The 17164-nt window shown below is 40.9% G+C and overlaps 1 protein-coding gene and 1 non-coding gene across 7 annotated transcripts in view; both read left to right on the plus strand.

Moving 5' to 3' along the window:
- The window catches only part of ZEB1 (zinc finger E-box binding homeobox 1), a 196856-nt gene that overhangs the window by 130189 nt on the left and 49503 nt on the right, over nt 1–17164 (plus strand). For all 6 annotated transcript variants that reach the window (XM_070381866.1, XM_070381869.1, XM_070381867.1 and 3 more), the window contains exon 2: nt 12717–12917. In XM_070381866.1, the coding sequence (XP_070237967.1) occupies nt 12717–12917 (201 nt within the window). The remainder of the gene's footprint in view (nt 1–12716; nt 12918–17164) is intronic.
- On the plus strand, nt 16873–16998 carry LOC138990580 (small nucleolar RNA U109). The gene has a single exon (XR_011466709.1). It is a non-coding gene; the product is annotated as a small nucleolar RNA U109 (small nucleolar RNA).

Consider the following 17164-nt stretch of genomic DNA (forward strand, 5'->3'; position numbering starts at 1 on the left):
ACTTGTTTCCTTAGCCTCTGCATACACCATGAGTTAATGAACAGTTTGTTGTTACAGGGAAGCACAGCAGTGAACAAAACAGAAAAAAATCTTGCCCCTATGGATTTTACATTCCCATCACTCCAATTGAGAAGAGACAATTTTAGTAAAATATTATGGCAGTTGGCAATAAGTATTTTAAACAGAAAGAAATCACAGGAAGAGGGGTGTGTGTAAACAGCACAGCCAGGGAAGGCCTCTCTGAGGAGGTGAAGCTGAACCGTGCAGGAAGAGCATTCCAGGTGGAGCGGCATGACTGCAGACACCTTGGCCAGTGCCTCTCGAGTGCAAGGAGCAGGCGTGAAGGCAAAGGTGACGTCTGGGAGGTGGCAGGTGGGGCACAGCTCCGGAAGGGCCTCTGAATTACAGAGGATATGGTGGGAAATCATTACATGGTTTGAGAGAAGGGTGACAGGGTTCCTCTGATGCTGTAGAGGGTTGTTTGGATGCTGTACTGAGAACTGACTGCCAGAAGGCAGAGGAGGAAGGAAGAAGGCCTGATGGGGGCCTGTTAGAATGTTCTGGAGAGAGTGGTGGGGGTAGGGGAGTGAGTGGTCAGATGTTGAAGGTATTTTAAGATACATTCCTTCTGGGTTAAATGTGGAATATAAGAGAAAATAGGAGTCAAAGCTGACATGAAGGATTTTGGCCCAAGCACCTGGAAGAAGAGAGTTGCCATTGACTGAAATGGAGAGGACCAGGGGAGGCCCGAGAGTTGGACCTGGGGTATGGCATGTCTGCCCTTGGACATCCAAGTGGAGACATCAAGTAGGCAGTGGTTGTGCAAGTCTGGAGTTCAGAAGAGAAACTGGAACTCGGGTATTAAAGCGGGTTTAGAGCCCTAAGAGAGACTGAGGTTGGGAGATGAAGGGAAGCAACTGAAAAGCAGCAGTGCATTAGGAAAACCAAGAGGGTAGCAAAAAGATGGCTTTGAAGAGGGAGAGGGTGACAGATTATGTCAAATGCTGCTACTTGGTCGTGTAACATGAGGCTCGATTGTCATTGGATTTAACAGTGTAAGCATCTTTTACAGTCCTGACAAGATAAAAGCAAATAGAAAGAGACATCGGAGACAAGTGTAGGCAGCGTTTTCTGGAGGTTTTGCAGGAAAGCAGGACTGAGGTATAGAGTCTAGAAAAGTGAGATTTAATGAAAATAGGGGCTTTGAAGTCAGAGAAAGGCAAGAGAGTTGAAGTTCTGTATAGAAGTAATGATATGTTAACAACATAGGATTAAAGTAAATACGGCTTTAATTGACGGGCGTCCCTGGTGGCTCAGACAGCAAAGCATCCTCCTGCAATGCAGGAGACCCAGGTTCAGTCCTTGGGGTCAGGAACATCCCCTGGTGAAGGGAATGTTCTCCCACTGAAGGGCTACTCACTCCAGTATTCTTGCTTGGAGAATTCTATGGACAGAGGAGCCTGGTGGGCTACAGTTCATGAGGTCATGAAGAGTCAGACACGATTGAGTACGCACGCGCATCTTTAATTGGCAGAGTTGAGTGTTCTTGTTACATGTTTGTTGGCCACTCTTGCTGTCGTGTGTGAATTTCTTTGCATATTCTTATTGGTTGGTCATTTTCTCATGGGTTTTTAAGGATTGTGTAATAAATCAACCTTTGGTAGCATGTAGTGCACATTTTTCATAGTTTGTTGTCTTTTGACTTTAATTTTTCTATGTATAATCATGGATTTTGTGTTATGCTTATAACAGCCTTTCTTTAAAAAAAAAAAAAAACTTTTTATTTTGTATTGGGGTGTAGCCAGTTAACAGTGTTGTCACAGTTTCAGGTGAACAGCAAAGGGACTCAGCTGTCCACATACATATATCCGTTGTGTCCTAAACCCCCCTCCCATCTAGGCTGCCACATGACATTGAGCAGAGTTCTATTTGCTATACAATAGGTCCTTGTTGGTTATTAATTTTAAATACAGTAGTGTGTACCTGTCCATCCCAATCTCCCTATCTATCCCTTCCCTCCATCCTTCCCCCGGCAACCATAAGTTCATTCTCTGAGTCTGTTTCATAACAGCCTTCCTTGTACTAAGTCTGTAGAAGGATTTGCCTGTGCTTTCTTCTGTTACTTTTATGGTTTAATAGTTGTTGATTAAAATCTTTGACTCATGCAGATTTCCTTTTGGTTAAAGTTGTGAGGTGGGAATCTGATGAGCAAGACCACCATATGTTTGGGGATCTGTTTCTGGATTCTGTGAGGTCCATCGATTGCTTGCCTGCCCCTGTGCTGGTGTAAATCTTTCCATTTCTATGGCTTCGAGATTCCTTTCCTGTGTGGTACAGCTCATCCATGTTCTCCTGCCACCGATCTCCAGTGGCCTCGCCCTGCAGCAGCTTGAAGCAGGGTTTTGGTTCCCGGCTAGAGATTGAGGTTGGGCCATGGCAATGAGAGTGCTGAATCCCAGTCACTAGACTGGTGATCAGTGACAAGACCCTGGCTTTTCTGCTTTGTAGAGAATTCCCACAAGAACAGAAAGTAGTGAAACAAGTAAAGTATTTATTAGAGGAAGAAGAGTGCATGTAGATAGACACTTGGGCAGACTGAGAGTCACACCCTTGTGCTAGTTTAAATCACTTACATGAGCCCTTTCTTCCCGTTTCCTTTGGCTAGTCATTTTGACTTGCCTGGGTCTGAGTCAGTGTTTGGTTTACCTCAGGGTCCTCTCATAGGCGTGCATGCATCTCTCAGCCAAGATGGATTCCAGCGAAGAGGCTGTGGGTGGACTGACACCACTCCCCTTTTGACCTCCAAGGAGCTTTCTAGTTGGGAAGGTCTCCTTGACTTCAAGAATGAGAAATATGTGGTCTCTGTCTTGTATCTGGGCAGGACTCAGATTATCCTTCCATTTATCCTTCTGTTACGGAATTTCTGTCCATAGGGGGTGAACTCCGTTTGCTCAGCCTGGGAACTCCATTTGCTCCTGCCTCACCACCACCATATGTGTGTGTGTGTGTGTGTGTGTGTGTGTGTGTGCATGCGCACATACGTGCACGCTCAGTCGTGTATGACTCCTTGCAATCCCATGGACTGTACCCTGCCAGGCCAGGCTCCTCTGTCCATGGGATTTCCCAGACAAAAATACTAGAGTGGGTTGACATTTCCTGACCCAGGGACTGAACCTGTGTCTCTGGTGTCTCCTTATGTTGGCAGGCGGATTCTTTACCCCTGTGCCACCTGGGAAGCCTCTCTATCACTGAACTATTAGTTTAATGAATTTTCCTGAATATTTTTGTTTATTTCCCAGAAAATAATAATAATATCATATGTTGAGCACTTATGTGCAGTACTGTATGAAGTTTTTGCTTATATAAGTTTTTTTCTCATTATGTCAACTCTATTATGGACATGCTATCATCATTCCCATCTTAGAGATGAGGAAACTGAGGCATGAGAAGATTGAGTAATGTGCCCAAGGCAACACAACCGATAAGAGAGGAAGCTGTGATTAGGACCAAGCAGTCTGACTCCAGAGACTGTGCTCTTGTATCTCCTTGTAAGCTTTAGAATCATTTGGTCCAGATCATCTGGATTTAGAATCTAGAATAACATGTTAGTACTTGGGCCAGAATTGCATTGAGTTTGTAGATTATTTTAGGTAGAACTGAATCTTTACCATATGAAACCGTTCTACCCCAGAGAGGGATGTCTTCATTCACCCACATCCTTCCATGCTCGTTGAGTGTGCCAGCTCCCTGCTGGCTCTCCAGGCTTCTTTTTTTCCTATAGGTGTTATCTTCTGAGTAGTTATCAATAGTAGTAGAATTTTTTTTTTTTGCTATGTCTTTTGCAGGTTATTGTTGATTTATTGGAAAGCTATTGATTTTTTCCTATTAAATTCATAATTAGTTATTTACCAAATTTGCTCATTGCTAATGATTTCTTAATTTTTCTTGCATTCTCCATAAAGAAGCATCTTCATATCACCTGACAATAATAATTTTGCTTTTTCTTTTCTATTATTTGTGCTTTTCTTTCATACTTTTAAAATATCAGCTTGTTCTTTTAGAATACTGCTAATTTCTAATGACATTAAACATCTTTATCTTAAAAATGCCTCCCAATACATAATTGTTTATCAGGATACTAACTTCATTTTTACTTTTTATGAAAAAGCATTTATCAACAAGGAAGAGGGAATATTTTCAGATGTGTTTCAGTTTCTATACAAGTCATATTGTCTCTCCTTTATTGTGTTAATGTAGTGAATTTCATATATTTCTTACTGTTGAGTAGTGCTTGCTTTATTCTTTTAATATAATCCTGGATTTAATATTTTATTTGGAATTTTTACATCAGTGATTACCATTAAGACTGATTTTATTGGGTGGAATGTGGGGAGGGGAAGAGTGTGGTCTTCCTCAGATTCTGCTGCTAAGTTGCTTCAGTGGTGTCCAACTCTGTGTGACCCCATAGACGGCAGCCCACCAGGCTCCCCCGTCCCTGGGATTCTCCAGGCAAGAACACTGGAGTGGGTTGCTATTTCCTTCTCCAATGCATGAACGTGAAAAGCGAAAGGGAAGTTGCTCAGTCATGTCTGACCCTCAGCGACCCCATGGACTGCAGCCCACCAGGCTCCTCCATCCATGGGATTTTCCAGGCAAGAGTACTGGAGTGGGGTGCTATCGCCTTCTCCATCCTCAGATTCTAGTTGACTGTTATTATGCTGGCCTCATAAAAAGAACTTGGACTCTTCATTTTCCTCTCCTTTGAAAAAGCAACAGAATTATCAGTCTTTTGAAGATCCTGAAGTTCACCTAGGAAAACATATGGCACTTTATGGTTAACTATTTGATATCTTCCCAAATGTATATTATGGTCTGTCTACCTTGGCTCTCTCTTCTATAATTTTATAAATTCTATCAAATAATAAATATAGCTATAATCATTTTCAGTTTCCGAGAAAGTTATTTCATCCATGTTTACAAATTTATTTGCTTAGATTTGCGCAAAATATTTATAAAGTTTGTCTCTTAAATTCCTCTTGTTTAGTTGGTAAGTCATGTTAGTTACTTCTCTGTTTGTATTTTAATATTGAATATTTGTGCCTCTCAATTTTTTTCTAGTGTTAAATGGGCTAGTGATTTGTCTATGTTATTAATTATTTAAAGATCTGGCTTTTGGATTGATTTATTGATTATATAGCTTTTCTACTTTTTAACTTAATAATTTCTATGTATGCATTTTAAATCCCTTCTTCACATTGACTTTTGTCATACTGCATGTATTACATAAGTAACAAGTCATATAAATTAAAAAGCATCCTTTTTATCAATGTAGAGTTTACCTGTGAAAGGAACTATTACTAATTGATAATTTAGCATGAATTATTTTAGTCTATATACATTCCTCACCTGTTCCTGGGACTGAACTTAATCTGCTGAGAATTTTGCTGTTTAACAGTTTTGCCAACATTATAGTAAATTATACAAACATTGGCTAAACTAAGCTCCCTGAGTGAGTGGGAGTTTTGATAAAGCAGGAAAAGGGGAAGTTAACTTGGGAAGAGATACAGACAGAGGGACCCATGGAGAATAGGAGAAAGGCCCAAATAAGAACTAGAGAGGACCAAAGACAGATCCTCTGAATATGCAGTGATTTCTATGTAATGAGAGAGGGGAAAATAAGAACGGGGGTCCTGTGCGTGGGAGCAGCCCTCCCTCCGGCTGATGTGGCTCTCAGCTGTCCGTCTATTAATAGCTAGTATCTGGAGGCCCTGTAAACCACCAGCCCTTTTGCAGGGGTAAATTTCAGAATCACTGACTTTCGTTGAAATTATGTTTATCAAATTATTTTGAAAATGTCAAAAGAGTCTGTGATTATTGTTTATTGGGTACTCTTAAGAAAGATTGTACCTAGAGAGGAATTGAAATAAGTTACCTCCAAATTTGCTAAACCGTTAGTGTTTAGTAAAATCTCGCATGTTCAGTGTTTAGAGCACTCTACAATCACTATGATTTCTATTTTTAAAGGACTTAAAATTAGCTAATTACACTTTGTATATTATTTATTACATTTCTGTTAAGTCTCTCAGTCATCTCCAACTCTTTGTGACCTCCTGTACTGCAGCACACCAAGCTTCTCTGTCCATGGGTTTCCCGGGCAAGGATACTAGAGAGGGTTGCCATTTCCTTCTCCAGTGTGTTTTCCCAACCCAAGGATTGAACCAGCATCTCCTGCTTGGCAGACAGATTGTTTGCCACTGAGCCACCTGGGAAGCCCATTTATTAGATTACTTGTATGTTATATTAAATATGCATACTCATCATAACTTTGTGCAGTAAAATACATCTAGATAGTAAGTTAACATTATCTATAAATTAGTTTAAAAGCCAGATTGACAAATATTGAATGTAGTATTTATGGACAGCACTCCTCTTTCCTGGAGTCATGCTGTTTGCACAAATTTTCTCTGACCTTAAAATTGTCAAATGACCTCTCCTTTCTATGTTGTGTGTTAATTGACAAGATTTTTTTATCTGATTATCATTGCAGCTTTGTCTTTATCTTCCTGAATTATCGGTAGAACTTAAATATACTGACTGACTTCTTCCTTGAGAAATAAATAAGTGTGGGCTCACATTCAGTTCAGCAAATAATTCTGTACCTACTCTGTGGAAGGGGAAGGCAGTGAGTGTGTCAGGGACTATGCTCAGGTCAAGAGGAGTATGAATACACGATGTGTTGGTATTTTCCTCACAGCGATGTTGGCAGTAATGAAAGTACTTGTGCAGCGTCTCCACCTTCCAGTCTGTTCCATAGCACTCCCGCCTGAATTGTGCTGCTCTCAACATAGTGCAGACACGTGTGAAATATGGCTTCATACGTGACTCAGTGTACTTGTTTTCTAGGTCTTTCTTAAATTATGACAGTAAGTTAGACTGATGTACGTAGAACAGTTTGCTAGAAGTGGTTTATTAGTTTTTAAGGACCAGTCTTGTGTCTTCTCCTAAGAGAAGTTTTCTTTTCTGCCATGCAGATGTGTGTGTTTGGGGATTGGTGAAGGAGTGGGATGTAGTTCACCATGATGTACTTCTCCTCTGGAAGGAAAAATGCCTTTGTACATCAGAAAATATGTCAAAACGTGGCCTTTGCCTGTGGCTTTAATCAACACATGCCACTGCTGTAACCTGACAGGAACCGAAGACCTGTGAGTCAGACCTGACCCACCCCACCTCCTCTTCCCACCCCGCCAGCCTCCCCTTTACATACAGGAAGGAACCTAATCTGCTATGCAGCATGATTATAAACAGTGTCTGGTGGGGCTTCTATTTATAAAGCCTTCAGATATCTTTCTCTTACCTTTGTGATGGAAGTTGGGATTGTATTGCTCAGCTCTTGAACCTCATTCATCTAATTTAGCTAATTCTTTTATTATAATTGTACATGACTTAAGAAATAGGTACATAGAGTTTAATGAGCACCTTTGATACAATACTACATGCTATCAAGTATTGAAAATAATATGTGCAAGTCTTGTAAAGGCTTATTAATTATAATGATGATATTACTTCATGGGATACTGTTGGTTATATTGAGATTCTAATGGTTAAAGTTTTTGAGTCATTTGAAAATGTTTTTAGTGGCAAATTGTTAAGTATGGAATTACAGGGCCCCATAATAGGCTAGACACAGAAATACAAGTTTAAAAATATTTATCACTAGTGCAGAAATCTTCAGCCAGCAGGCTTTATACTTAGTAGTAAACGTATATGGGTTGTAGAATCAGGCAGACCAGGATCGGAGTCCAGCTATTCAACTTAGTAGCTACTTAACCTCAGAACCGTTACTCAGCTACTTTTTCCTTTTCTGTCTATAAAAGGAAGATGTAGTAGTACCTACTTCTTAGGAATTGTTGTAAAGGTTCAGTGAGATGCCACTGCTGCTGAGAGTAACAGCAGATACTTCTGTAGTCTTTACTGCTGATAAAATACTGTTCCAAGCACAATGCATTTCTCAGTCATTAGCTCCTCACAACCACATTGTGTGGGAAACACTGTTAAATCTGGCATTAATGCTAGCAAATGACACAAAAGAATCACCACCAAGAGTCAGCATATCCTTACCGCATTCTGGAATGCATTGAAAATTTTACCATTTTTATTGAAATTTAACTTTCACATTGTGTATATTTATATGATATAATTATATAATTTTATATATTTAAAGATTTTAAAACCTTTATATTTTCTTTCTTAAAATTTTATTATTTTGGTTAAAACTCAAAAGCGAGAGGTAATGATCACCTGTGATTGTTAAAAATGCTTCTCTTTAGAAAAACTATATTTCATTACTTTTTGTTCGAAGGTTGCACGCAGCATAGAGATATGGGAATAGATGGGCAGACAGTTGAGATCACTGCACTCATTGTGTTCTACAGTTCATAAAGGTCCTGCATTACTCTCTCTGCGTTTCTGATGTGGGAGCTGCGTAGTTTGAAATTAGCTCTGTGGATCCACCAAAGGATAGATCCAGACACACAGGCTTGGGTGTTATCTGAGTTATGATAATTAATATAAGTGATTTTCACTACTTTCTCTCCACTAAGTGACTGTGAAGCAGAAGACAGTGAGAAGGCTTATTGGTCTTTTTTTCCATTTTCGTTAACAAAATATATTGCTTTTCTGGATTTTTCAAGTTTTATTCCACTTATTCAAAACACACTTGGGGGAAATTCACAAGGTAACAGTAAAATATATGCAGTCTCTGTGTTTTTGTTATGTGGCTTGTAGTCATCCAAACTACAAAGGCAGCTTCTCCTGGGGCACAGGGAGAAGTTTTGCTAGAACCCTAGAAAGTGACAGATATTCACAGAAAGGACTTCAGGCTACAGTTGATTCAGATGGAATGAAACAGCTCAGAGTAAAAAGAACTTACTGAAAACTATGAAGCATGCAAGTAAATATTTAAACCATAATGTGTGTGTGTGTGTGTGTGTATCTTAAAGACCAATTTTTGGAAAATTTTCAAGCCCCAAATACTCTTAACTGTACATGTAAATATACAATCTAGAGTTAACCAGACCACCTACGGCCAACAGAATTGATAATAATAAAGCTAAACTAGAGTATATTGTATTAAAAGGCAAGAATAGCATCACTGCAAACCCATGGCCACTGCAAGACACTGAAAGGGTACTAAAACCTCCTTTTAGAAATTATTAGGAATTTCAGCTATCTATGAATGTCCTCCTGGGTGTTCTTTGGAAGGACTGATGCTGAAGCTGAAACTCCAGTACTTTGGCCACCTCATGCGAAAAGTTAACTCATTGGAAAAGACTCCGATGCTGGGAAGGATTGGGGGCAGGAGGAGAAGGGGATGACAGAGGCTGGATGGCATCACCGACTTGATGGACTTGAGTTTGAGTGAAGGTGGTGGTGATGGACAGGGAGGCCTGGAGTGCTGCAATTCATGGGATCACAAAGAGTCGGACATGACTGAGCAACTGAACTGAACTGAACTGATGAATGTCCAAGCACAGTGAGAGCTTTGCACTGAACCAGACCTTCCGTGGCAGCCAGGTCTAGTGGACTAAAGAATCAGTTAATCCTCAGGAGACATTAGCTGTGTTCAGATTTTAGTTTGGGGTATATCAATGCCTTTATATACCGTCTCAACTTTAAATGACTTCAGTAAGGCTTTCAGTAGGCTACTAATAAGGAGCCCTGGAAAGTAAAAACAAGACTAATAGCGTTTTGCATCATTTGTCAGTAAGATCTTTCATTCAAGCGCACACACACCCACACATTTCCCTGGTGCCCATTGGTAAAGAACCTGCCTGACAATGCAGGGAACATGGGTTTGATCCCTGATCCAGGAAGATCCCACATGCTTCGGGGCAACTGAGCCCATGAACCACAACTTCTGAAGCTCTAGCCCCCAGGATCTGCAACTACTGAGCCCATGTGCCACCACTCCTGAAGCCCACGTGCCCTAGAGACCATACTCCACAACAAGAGAAGTCCCAACAATGAGAAGCACTTGTACCACAACCAGAGCGTAGTCCCCACTCCCTGCAGCTGGAGAAAGCCCATGCACAGCAAAAAAGACCCAGCACAGCCAAAAATAAGTAAAATTAGAAACACACACATTTGTATCTTACTCTCAGTTAAATGCTTACTCTCATTGGGAAACGCTTTTCCAGCTGTAGACTGTTCTTTGAGAATCACACTCTTTACCTGTCACATAGGTTCACAATTTACTTTATTCGTGATGTGACTAGAGTAGAAGGAATTCCTGTGTTTTAATAGCTACTTAAATGTAACTTTTCCTTGGATTCAGCAATTCCACCCCTACCAGTGTATCTGACAAATGTATTTAAGGAATGTCCAAAGATGTACTTATAAGAAAATTTATTACTACATTGTTTACAATGCTTAAACACTAGAAAAAAACTAAATTTTGTCTACAGATGATTGGTTAGATTATGTCTGTACAGTGAAATGCTATGTAGCCATCCAGAGGAAAGTGATAAAGCTCAATAGATCCCCACATAGAAAAGTTTCCAGGATATGTTATTACGTGGCCCAAAAACTACATGGCAAAACAGTATAATGTGACCCCATATGTGTTTAGATATCCATGCATACATTTATATATATAGGGTTTATATTAAATAAGAGAGTATAAGGTGAGGTCTGTTACTATTAAATAGTATAAAGTATATAAAATGGGTGGTACCAGGTGGTACTAGTGGTAAAGAATCCACCTGCTAATGTAGGACACAAGAGACGACGGTTCGATCCCTGGGTCAGGAAGATCCCTTGGAGGAGGACACGGCAACCCACTCTAATATTCTTACCTGGTGAATCCCGTGGACAGAATCTCTGCCAGAGGAGCCTGGCAGCCTGCAGTCTGTAGCATTGCAAGTGACTTAGAAGCAGCAGCAGCATCATATAAAATACTTAGTATCATGTCTGTGTGTGTAGTAGTCACTCAGTCGTGCCCAACTCTTTGCGACCCCATGGACTGCAGCCCACCAGGCTCCTCCGTCCACGGGATTCTCCAGGCAAGGATACTGGAGTGGGCTGCCATTTCCTTCTCCAAGTACCATGTCCACCTAATGCATAAACTAATTAATAAACCTTGCTGTATTGTTACCTTGAAAGAATGGGTGAGGAAGGAGAAATTGGAGGAGGGGCTTTTACTAATTTTACATGTTTTGTGTTGTGCGAATTTTTTACAGTGACATTATTACTTTTAAATTAAAACTAGAGAGAAAACTATTTGCTCTGGGGAACGATCTGGGAAAATGTATTTATTCCAAAATATTAAAGACACAAGACTTGATATTTTTCCTCAGATATGGAAGAGTTCCTAATGTGAGTAGAAGGGTACCTCTGGCACTGTTTTGGACAGAGGGGTCTTCCTCAGGTCTGTCAGAGCAGTTTTGTAGACTTTTGGTTATTAGTTCCTGCCTTGACATACACGTCCCTACTTTTAGATTGTGTTTCTTCTTTTGTGTTCTTGCGTGTGTGTGTGTCTGTGTGTGTTTACATGCATGTCATTTAAGCATTTGGGTGATTATCTTCTTTCAAGAATGATTGGAAATGTTAAGGGAAAAATGGAAAGAATAACTGAAAGTGATTATTGTTTGGCTACACGAACAAAGCTTATTTTGTCCCCTTAAATTTTAGCAAGTAAGAATCACCCTGCAGATCGTTGAAAAGAGCTATTCCAGTGATCATATCCAATGAAGTTCTAAATAATTAATCCAATTAGAGTGACTATTACAAAGACTCTGGAGGAAAAAATATTGACTGGACTATATTATTTGTTTTGGTTCTGTGAGCTGAATTATTCATTCAGAATAATTATATATCTTTATAACGCTGGTGTTAAACTTTACTGAAGTTCATTGAAAAGGTAGAAAGGATGCCCATTGGAAAACTGAACATTAGGTTTCTTTTTTCAGAATGACTCACATATAAACATTACTTACATATAAATGTCACTTAAATCATGTCTGCATTATGTGGAAATTTGGTAATATTGGGCGATTCTTTCTAAAGTTGGTATGGGATTAATGAAAATGCCTGGACCTAATTGACAACTTGAGAATACTGTTAAACTTGATGTTGCACTGCTGTTTTATTAGGGAAGATGAACTCTTCTCTTAAATGGTAGTACTTGAAAGATTTGAAGCTCTCATTCCGTATAAGCAGTATCATATAACATAAACTTGCTATACTGGAGAAGATGTTTGATGGAATGTTTAAGAACACAGAATATGGAGCCAGATTCCTGGGGTTCAAATCCCTGCCCTGCCACTTCCTAGATGGACAAGTGACCTTCCCTGTGTCTTGGTTCCCACTTCTGTAAAATAGGGCTATAAGCAGTAGGCAGTAGATAGGTCCTCTGTTCGTACGGTTGCTAAAATGTTGCTGTAAGAATCAAATGAGTTACTCTTTATAAAACACCTGTACATACAATTAAGTGTTCACTAAGCATGGCTACTATTATTTGCCTTTTTTGTGTATCTAGTGAGTGCTGTATGTATGCATGTTATCAAATACATTAGTTGTTTACATTTTACAGTCTAAAATAAACTATTATTGAGTGACAATCTATTTTAAGCACTTCTTAAAATTTATTTTTACTAAGGTGTAAAAACTGGTTTTTATACTAGTTGGTTTTGATTGATTGTTTCTTGTTTGTATTACAGTTACAAATTATAATACTGTGGTAGAAACAAACTCAGATTCAGACGATGAAGACAAACTCCACATTGTGGAAGAAGAAAGCATCACAGATGCAGCCGACTGTGAAGGCGGCGTGCCAGACGATGACCTGCCCTCAGACCAGACAGTGTTGCCCGGGAGCAGCGCGAGAGAAGGGAGCGCAAAGAGCTGCTGGGAGGACGATGGTGAGTTCAGCTTTTCTTGCAATATTCTATTCTCTGGGTTCTTTTTAAAAAGTGTATTAACGGAAATGATAAACTAGATGATAAGTTTGAAATGAATTACAGTTTATCTTGTTAATCCAGTGGTTCCCAACCTTTTGGGCACCAGGGACCGGTTTCATGGAAGACATTTTTCCATGGACCAGTGTGTGTTGGGGGGCGGGTGTTTCTGGAGGATTCTCCTAAGGAGTGCGCAACCTAGATCCTCGCATGCACAATTCGCAGTAGGGTTCACACTCCTTTGAGAATCTAATGCCTCTGCTGATCTGACAGGAGGCGGAGGTCAGGAGGTGGAACTCAGGTGGTAACACAAGTGATGAGGATGGCTGTAAATACAGATGAAGCTTCACTCTTTGCCTGCCGCTTACCTCCTCCTGTGCGGCCTGGTTCCTAAAAGGACCAGCTCCTTCTACTTACCAAAAAGTAATTTCTGAAGTAGAATAATAGTTATTTCAACCATACTTGCATTTAGTATATTGATCTATATAATATATTGAATTTTGTTAGTTTTTTATAAGCAGAATCAAGCTTTTCATACACTATCGATATAGTTAAACCTATCTAATTTCATATCATTACCTCAAATGAAGAATCTGTTTAGAAACCAACAAATTATATTTTTGTATTTTTGTTGTTGTTGTTCAGTCACTAAATCATGTCACACTTTGCGACCCCATGGACTTGCAGCTTGCCAGGCTTCCCTGTCCTTCACCGTCTCCCAGAGTTTGCCCAAACTCGTGTCCTTTGAGCTGGTGTTGCCATCTAACCATCTCGTCCTCTGTCATCCCCTTCTCCTGCCTTCAATCTTTCCCAGCATCAGAGTCTTTTCCAATGAGTTGGCTCTTTGCATCAGGTGGCGAAAATATTGGAGCGTCATCATCAGTCCTTCCAGTGAATATTCAGGGTTGATTTCCTTTAGGATTAACTCGTTTGATCTCCTTGCTATTCAAGGGACTCTCAAGAGTCTTCTCCAGCACCACAGTTCAAAAGCATCAATTTTTCGGTGCTCAGCCTTCTTTATGGTCCAACTCACATCTGTGTATGACTACTGGAAAAACCATAGCTTTGACTATCTGGACGTTTGTTGGCAAAGTGATGTCTCTGCTTTTTAATACACTGTCTAGATTTTGTCACAGCTTGTCTTCCAAGAAACAAGCATTTTTTTAAACTTCATGGCTGCAGTCACCATCCACAGTGATTTTGGAGCCCAAGAAAATAGTCTGTCACCGTTTCTGTTTTTTTTCCCATCTTTTGCCATAAAGTGACGGGACTAGATGCCATGATCTTAGTTTTTTAATGTGGAGTTTTAAGCCAGCTTTTTTACTCTCCTCTTTCACCTTCATCAAGAGGCTCTTTAATTCCTCTTCATTTTCTGCCATCCATGTCTTCAAAAGTAAATATCATATGAGATCATGCCTCCTAGGAATAATATAAAAAATGGATATGAGGCCAGTTATATGACTTTTCTTTTACTGAACCCATCCTGAGTGCTAGAGATCAGTGTTCTTTATTTTTACTTTTATTCTTTAGTGCAGATACACACAGTACCTTTATATAATCTAGTCTAGAACACATTCTCCAGAAGGAAGTTAAACATCTCTGACCTGTAGTTTCAAAAGGAACAATATGCAAACAGAATGACTTTGTCCACCTCTCCTAATCTCCACTGTCCCTCAAAGATCATGAGTAGTGATCAGGTCAGTGATTTATTTTCAAAGATTTTTTGTATTTTCTGAAAATAATTTTGTATGAGCCAGGAAACCCAAGTGTTTTTGTACTGTGATCTCTCTATCCTGAGTTTTGAGTTTCTTTTGCTTCTTGAACTTCATACTTTCTGGAAGAGAAGATCACAACTAATTCTCGTGTTCCTAGTTGCCTGTGGGATTTGAATCCAGACTATGCCACGTAGCAGACCAGAGCCCATGCAGCCCAACTTGACTGCACCCTCCTAGATTTGATTTGAGAGCTTCAGTTCTTCTTCAGTTTTTATCTTCCTGACATTTGGACCTTACATTGTCTAAACTCCTGTATTCAGTCTGGGTTAGGTGATATTTCTCCTGCTTTTTGTAAATATACTTTTGAAATCAGAGCAACCTGGAAGCTCCTTCTGAGTGACACTTTTCTTTTTTTTTATTTTCTTAAACTTTTCTTATGTAAAATATGAGTAGAGATTAAGGAGTTTTCTGGGCTGGCCCATGTATAAGGCATCTGGGAAGCAGTAAAATAAGATAGTAACTTAATCCTTTATCAACTCTTTTTTAAAAAACTGTGAAGACCTCTGCTTCTAGGGAGATGAAATACATATTTTTCCATGTCTCTCGTGCTAAGTACAGCCAGACCCTCTGGATATTACATGTAGACAAACCCAAGAAGACTCTGGAAGGGGGAGAGAAGACAGGCAGATTTCCTAGGACCCAAGGAACAACACAGTCAGTAGTGAGTCCCTTGGGGATCAGAACCTCAACACTTGGTAAGAAGAAGGCTGTGCACACCAACTGCTCTAGTCCAGCCACAGGAAGAGTGCAGCCCTGCAACCCATGCCCACCAGTGGGGATCCCAGCCTTTGGCATCCACTGAGCAGAGCACACACACACCCTGCCGTGGTGATGTCAGAGACCAAGTAGGGAGATGGGGCTTTGCTCCCCCCTCAGCAGCAGTGACAACGGACACGCCCTGGAAACCACGCGGAAACCTGGCCTTCCATTCCCCCTCCCCACAGTGGTGGTAGGCGTCCTGCCCTCTCCTGCTGGGAAGCCTGGTGAGGACTCAAGGCTCCCACCCTGCACCACCCGTGATGTCAGTGGAAGCCACACGGGGCAGTGATAAGGCACCCTCGCCCCTCAGCCAGAGTGGAATCGGAAGAGCCTGGTGGGGGCCTAGATCCCACCCATTCAGCCATAAAGAGCAGGCCCTCTCCCCAGGCTGGAATAGAGGCTGAAGGAGGAGCCCAGACCTGCCCGCCATAGCCTGGAATGAGACGCTGAACACCTTCCCACAGGAGATCCAGGGTCTCTGTCTGCCAACAGAATAACTGAATGTCGCAGTGAAAGTGAAGTTGCTCAGTCGTGTCCGACTCTTTGTGACCCCATGGACTATAGCCTGCCAGGCTCCTCAGTCCGTGGAATTTTCCAGGCAAGAGTACTGGAGTGGATTGCCATTTCCTTCTCCAGGGGATCTTCCCAACCCAGGGATTGAACCCAGGTCTCCTGTATTGCAGGCAAATGCTTTACTGTCTGAGCCACCACGGAAGCCCCAAGTGTCATTCAAAACTCACTCATTGGAAAATTTCAACTGAAGTAGAAAAGACAGTCAACAAACACCAGCACTGAGGCGACAGAGATGCTAGAATTACCTGACATTGAGTGTCATGATAAAAGCGCTTCAGCTCCCAATCGTGAGCATGCTTCAAATGAAAAGACACAGTCTTCACAAAGAAATGGAAAGTTTCGAACTGAAACATACAGAGCCTCAGCGCACAGACTCCATAGCCATGTGGGAGGACACAGGAGGAATCAGTGATGTGGCAGTGGGACTGGAGCCTGTGTGAGCCCGTGTGAACAACAGAGCCAGACTGCAGAATGGAGCTGAGCCTGAGCCACTCCTCTGGGTGCCATGTGCCTGTCATCAAAATTCCAGGAGAACAAGATGAGCCTGAAAACTTATTTCAAGAAATAATGGCTGAAATTTTCCCAAATGCAGCAAAAAGACAGGATCCTGCATCCCAAACAGGATAAATCCAAGGAGACCCAGGTCACGGTGCATCATAAGCAAACTAAAGCCAAAGAAAGAATCCTGAAAGCAGAGAAGGGAGGTACATATACCTTTAGGGGGAAACAGTTTAAGTGCCAAAAATTTCTCATAGGAAATCACGGAGCCAGCCGGAAACAGGAGACCTCAAATGCTAAAGAAAAGAATTGTCTTGCACGTGGAAGTGTCTTCTCCTCATTCCTGTGGAAGCGGGAATACATGCTACATTAAAAAAGGAGTTCTCAGGGCTGCCAGCCTTACAGTAGAAGTTGAGTAGTAGTATATTTCTCCTGCATTAAAAAAAAAAAATGTCAGCCCTGGGATTCTGTCTCCTGAGAAGAGATCTTTCAAAGATGAAGAAGAAATCAAATGAATACGGAGGGGGTTTGTCCCCAGCACACCTTCCCTAAACGAATGTCTGAAAGCAGCCTCTCAATAAAAAGGAAATGACAGAAAAGAAATCT

Source organism: Bos mutus, chromosome 13 (genome assembly GCF_027580195.1).
Source record: "Bos mutus isolate GX-2022 chromosome 13, NWIPB_WYAK_1.1, whole genome shotgun sequence".
NCBI lineage: Eukaryota > Metazoa > Chordata > Mammalia > Artiodactyla > Bovidae > Bos > Bos mutus.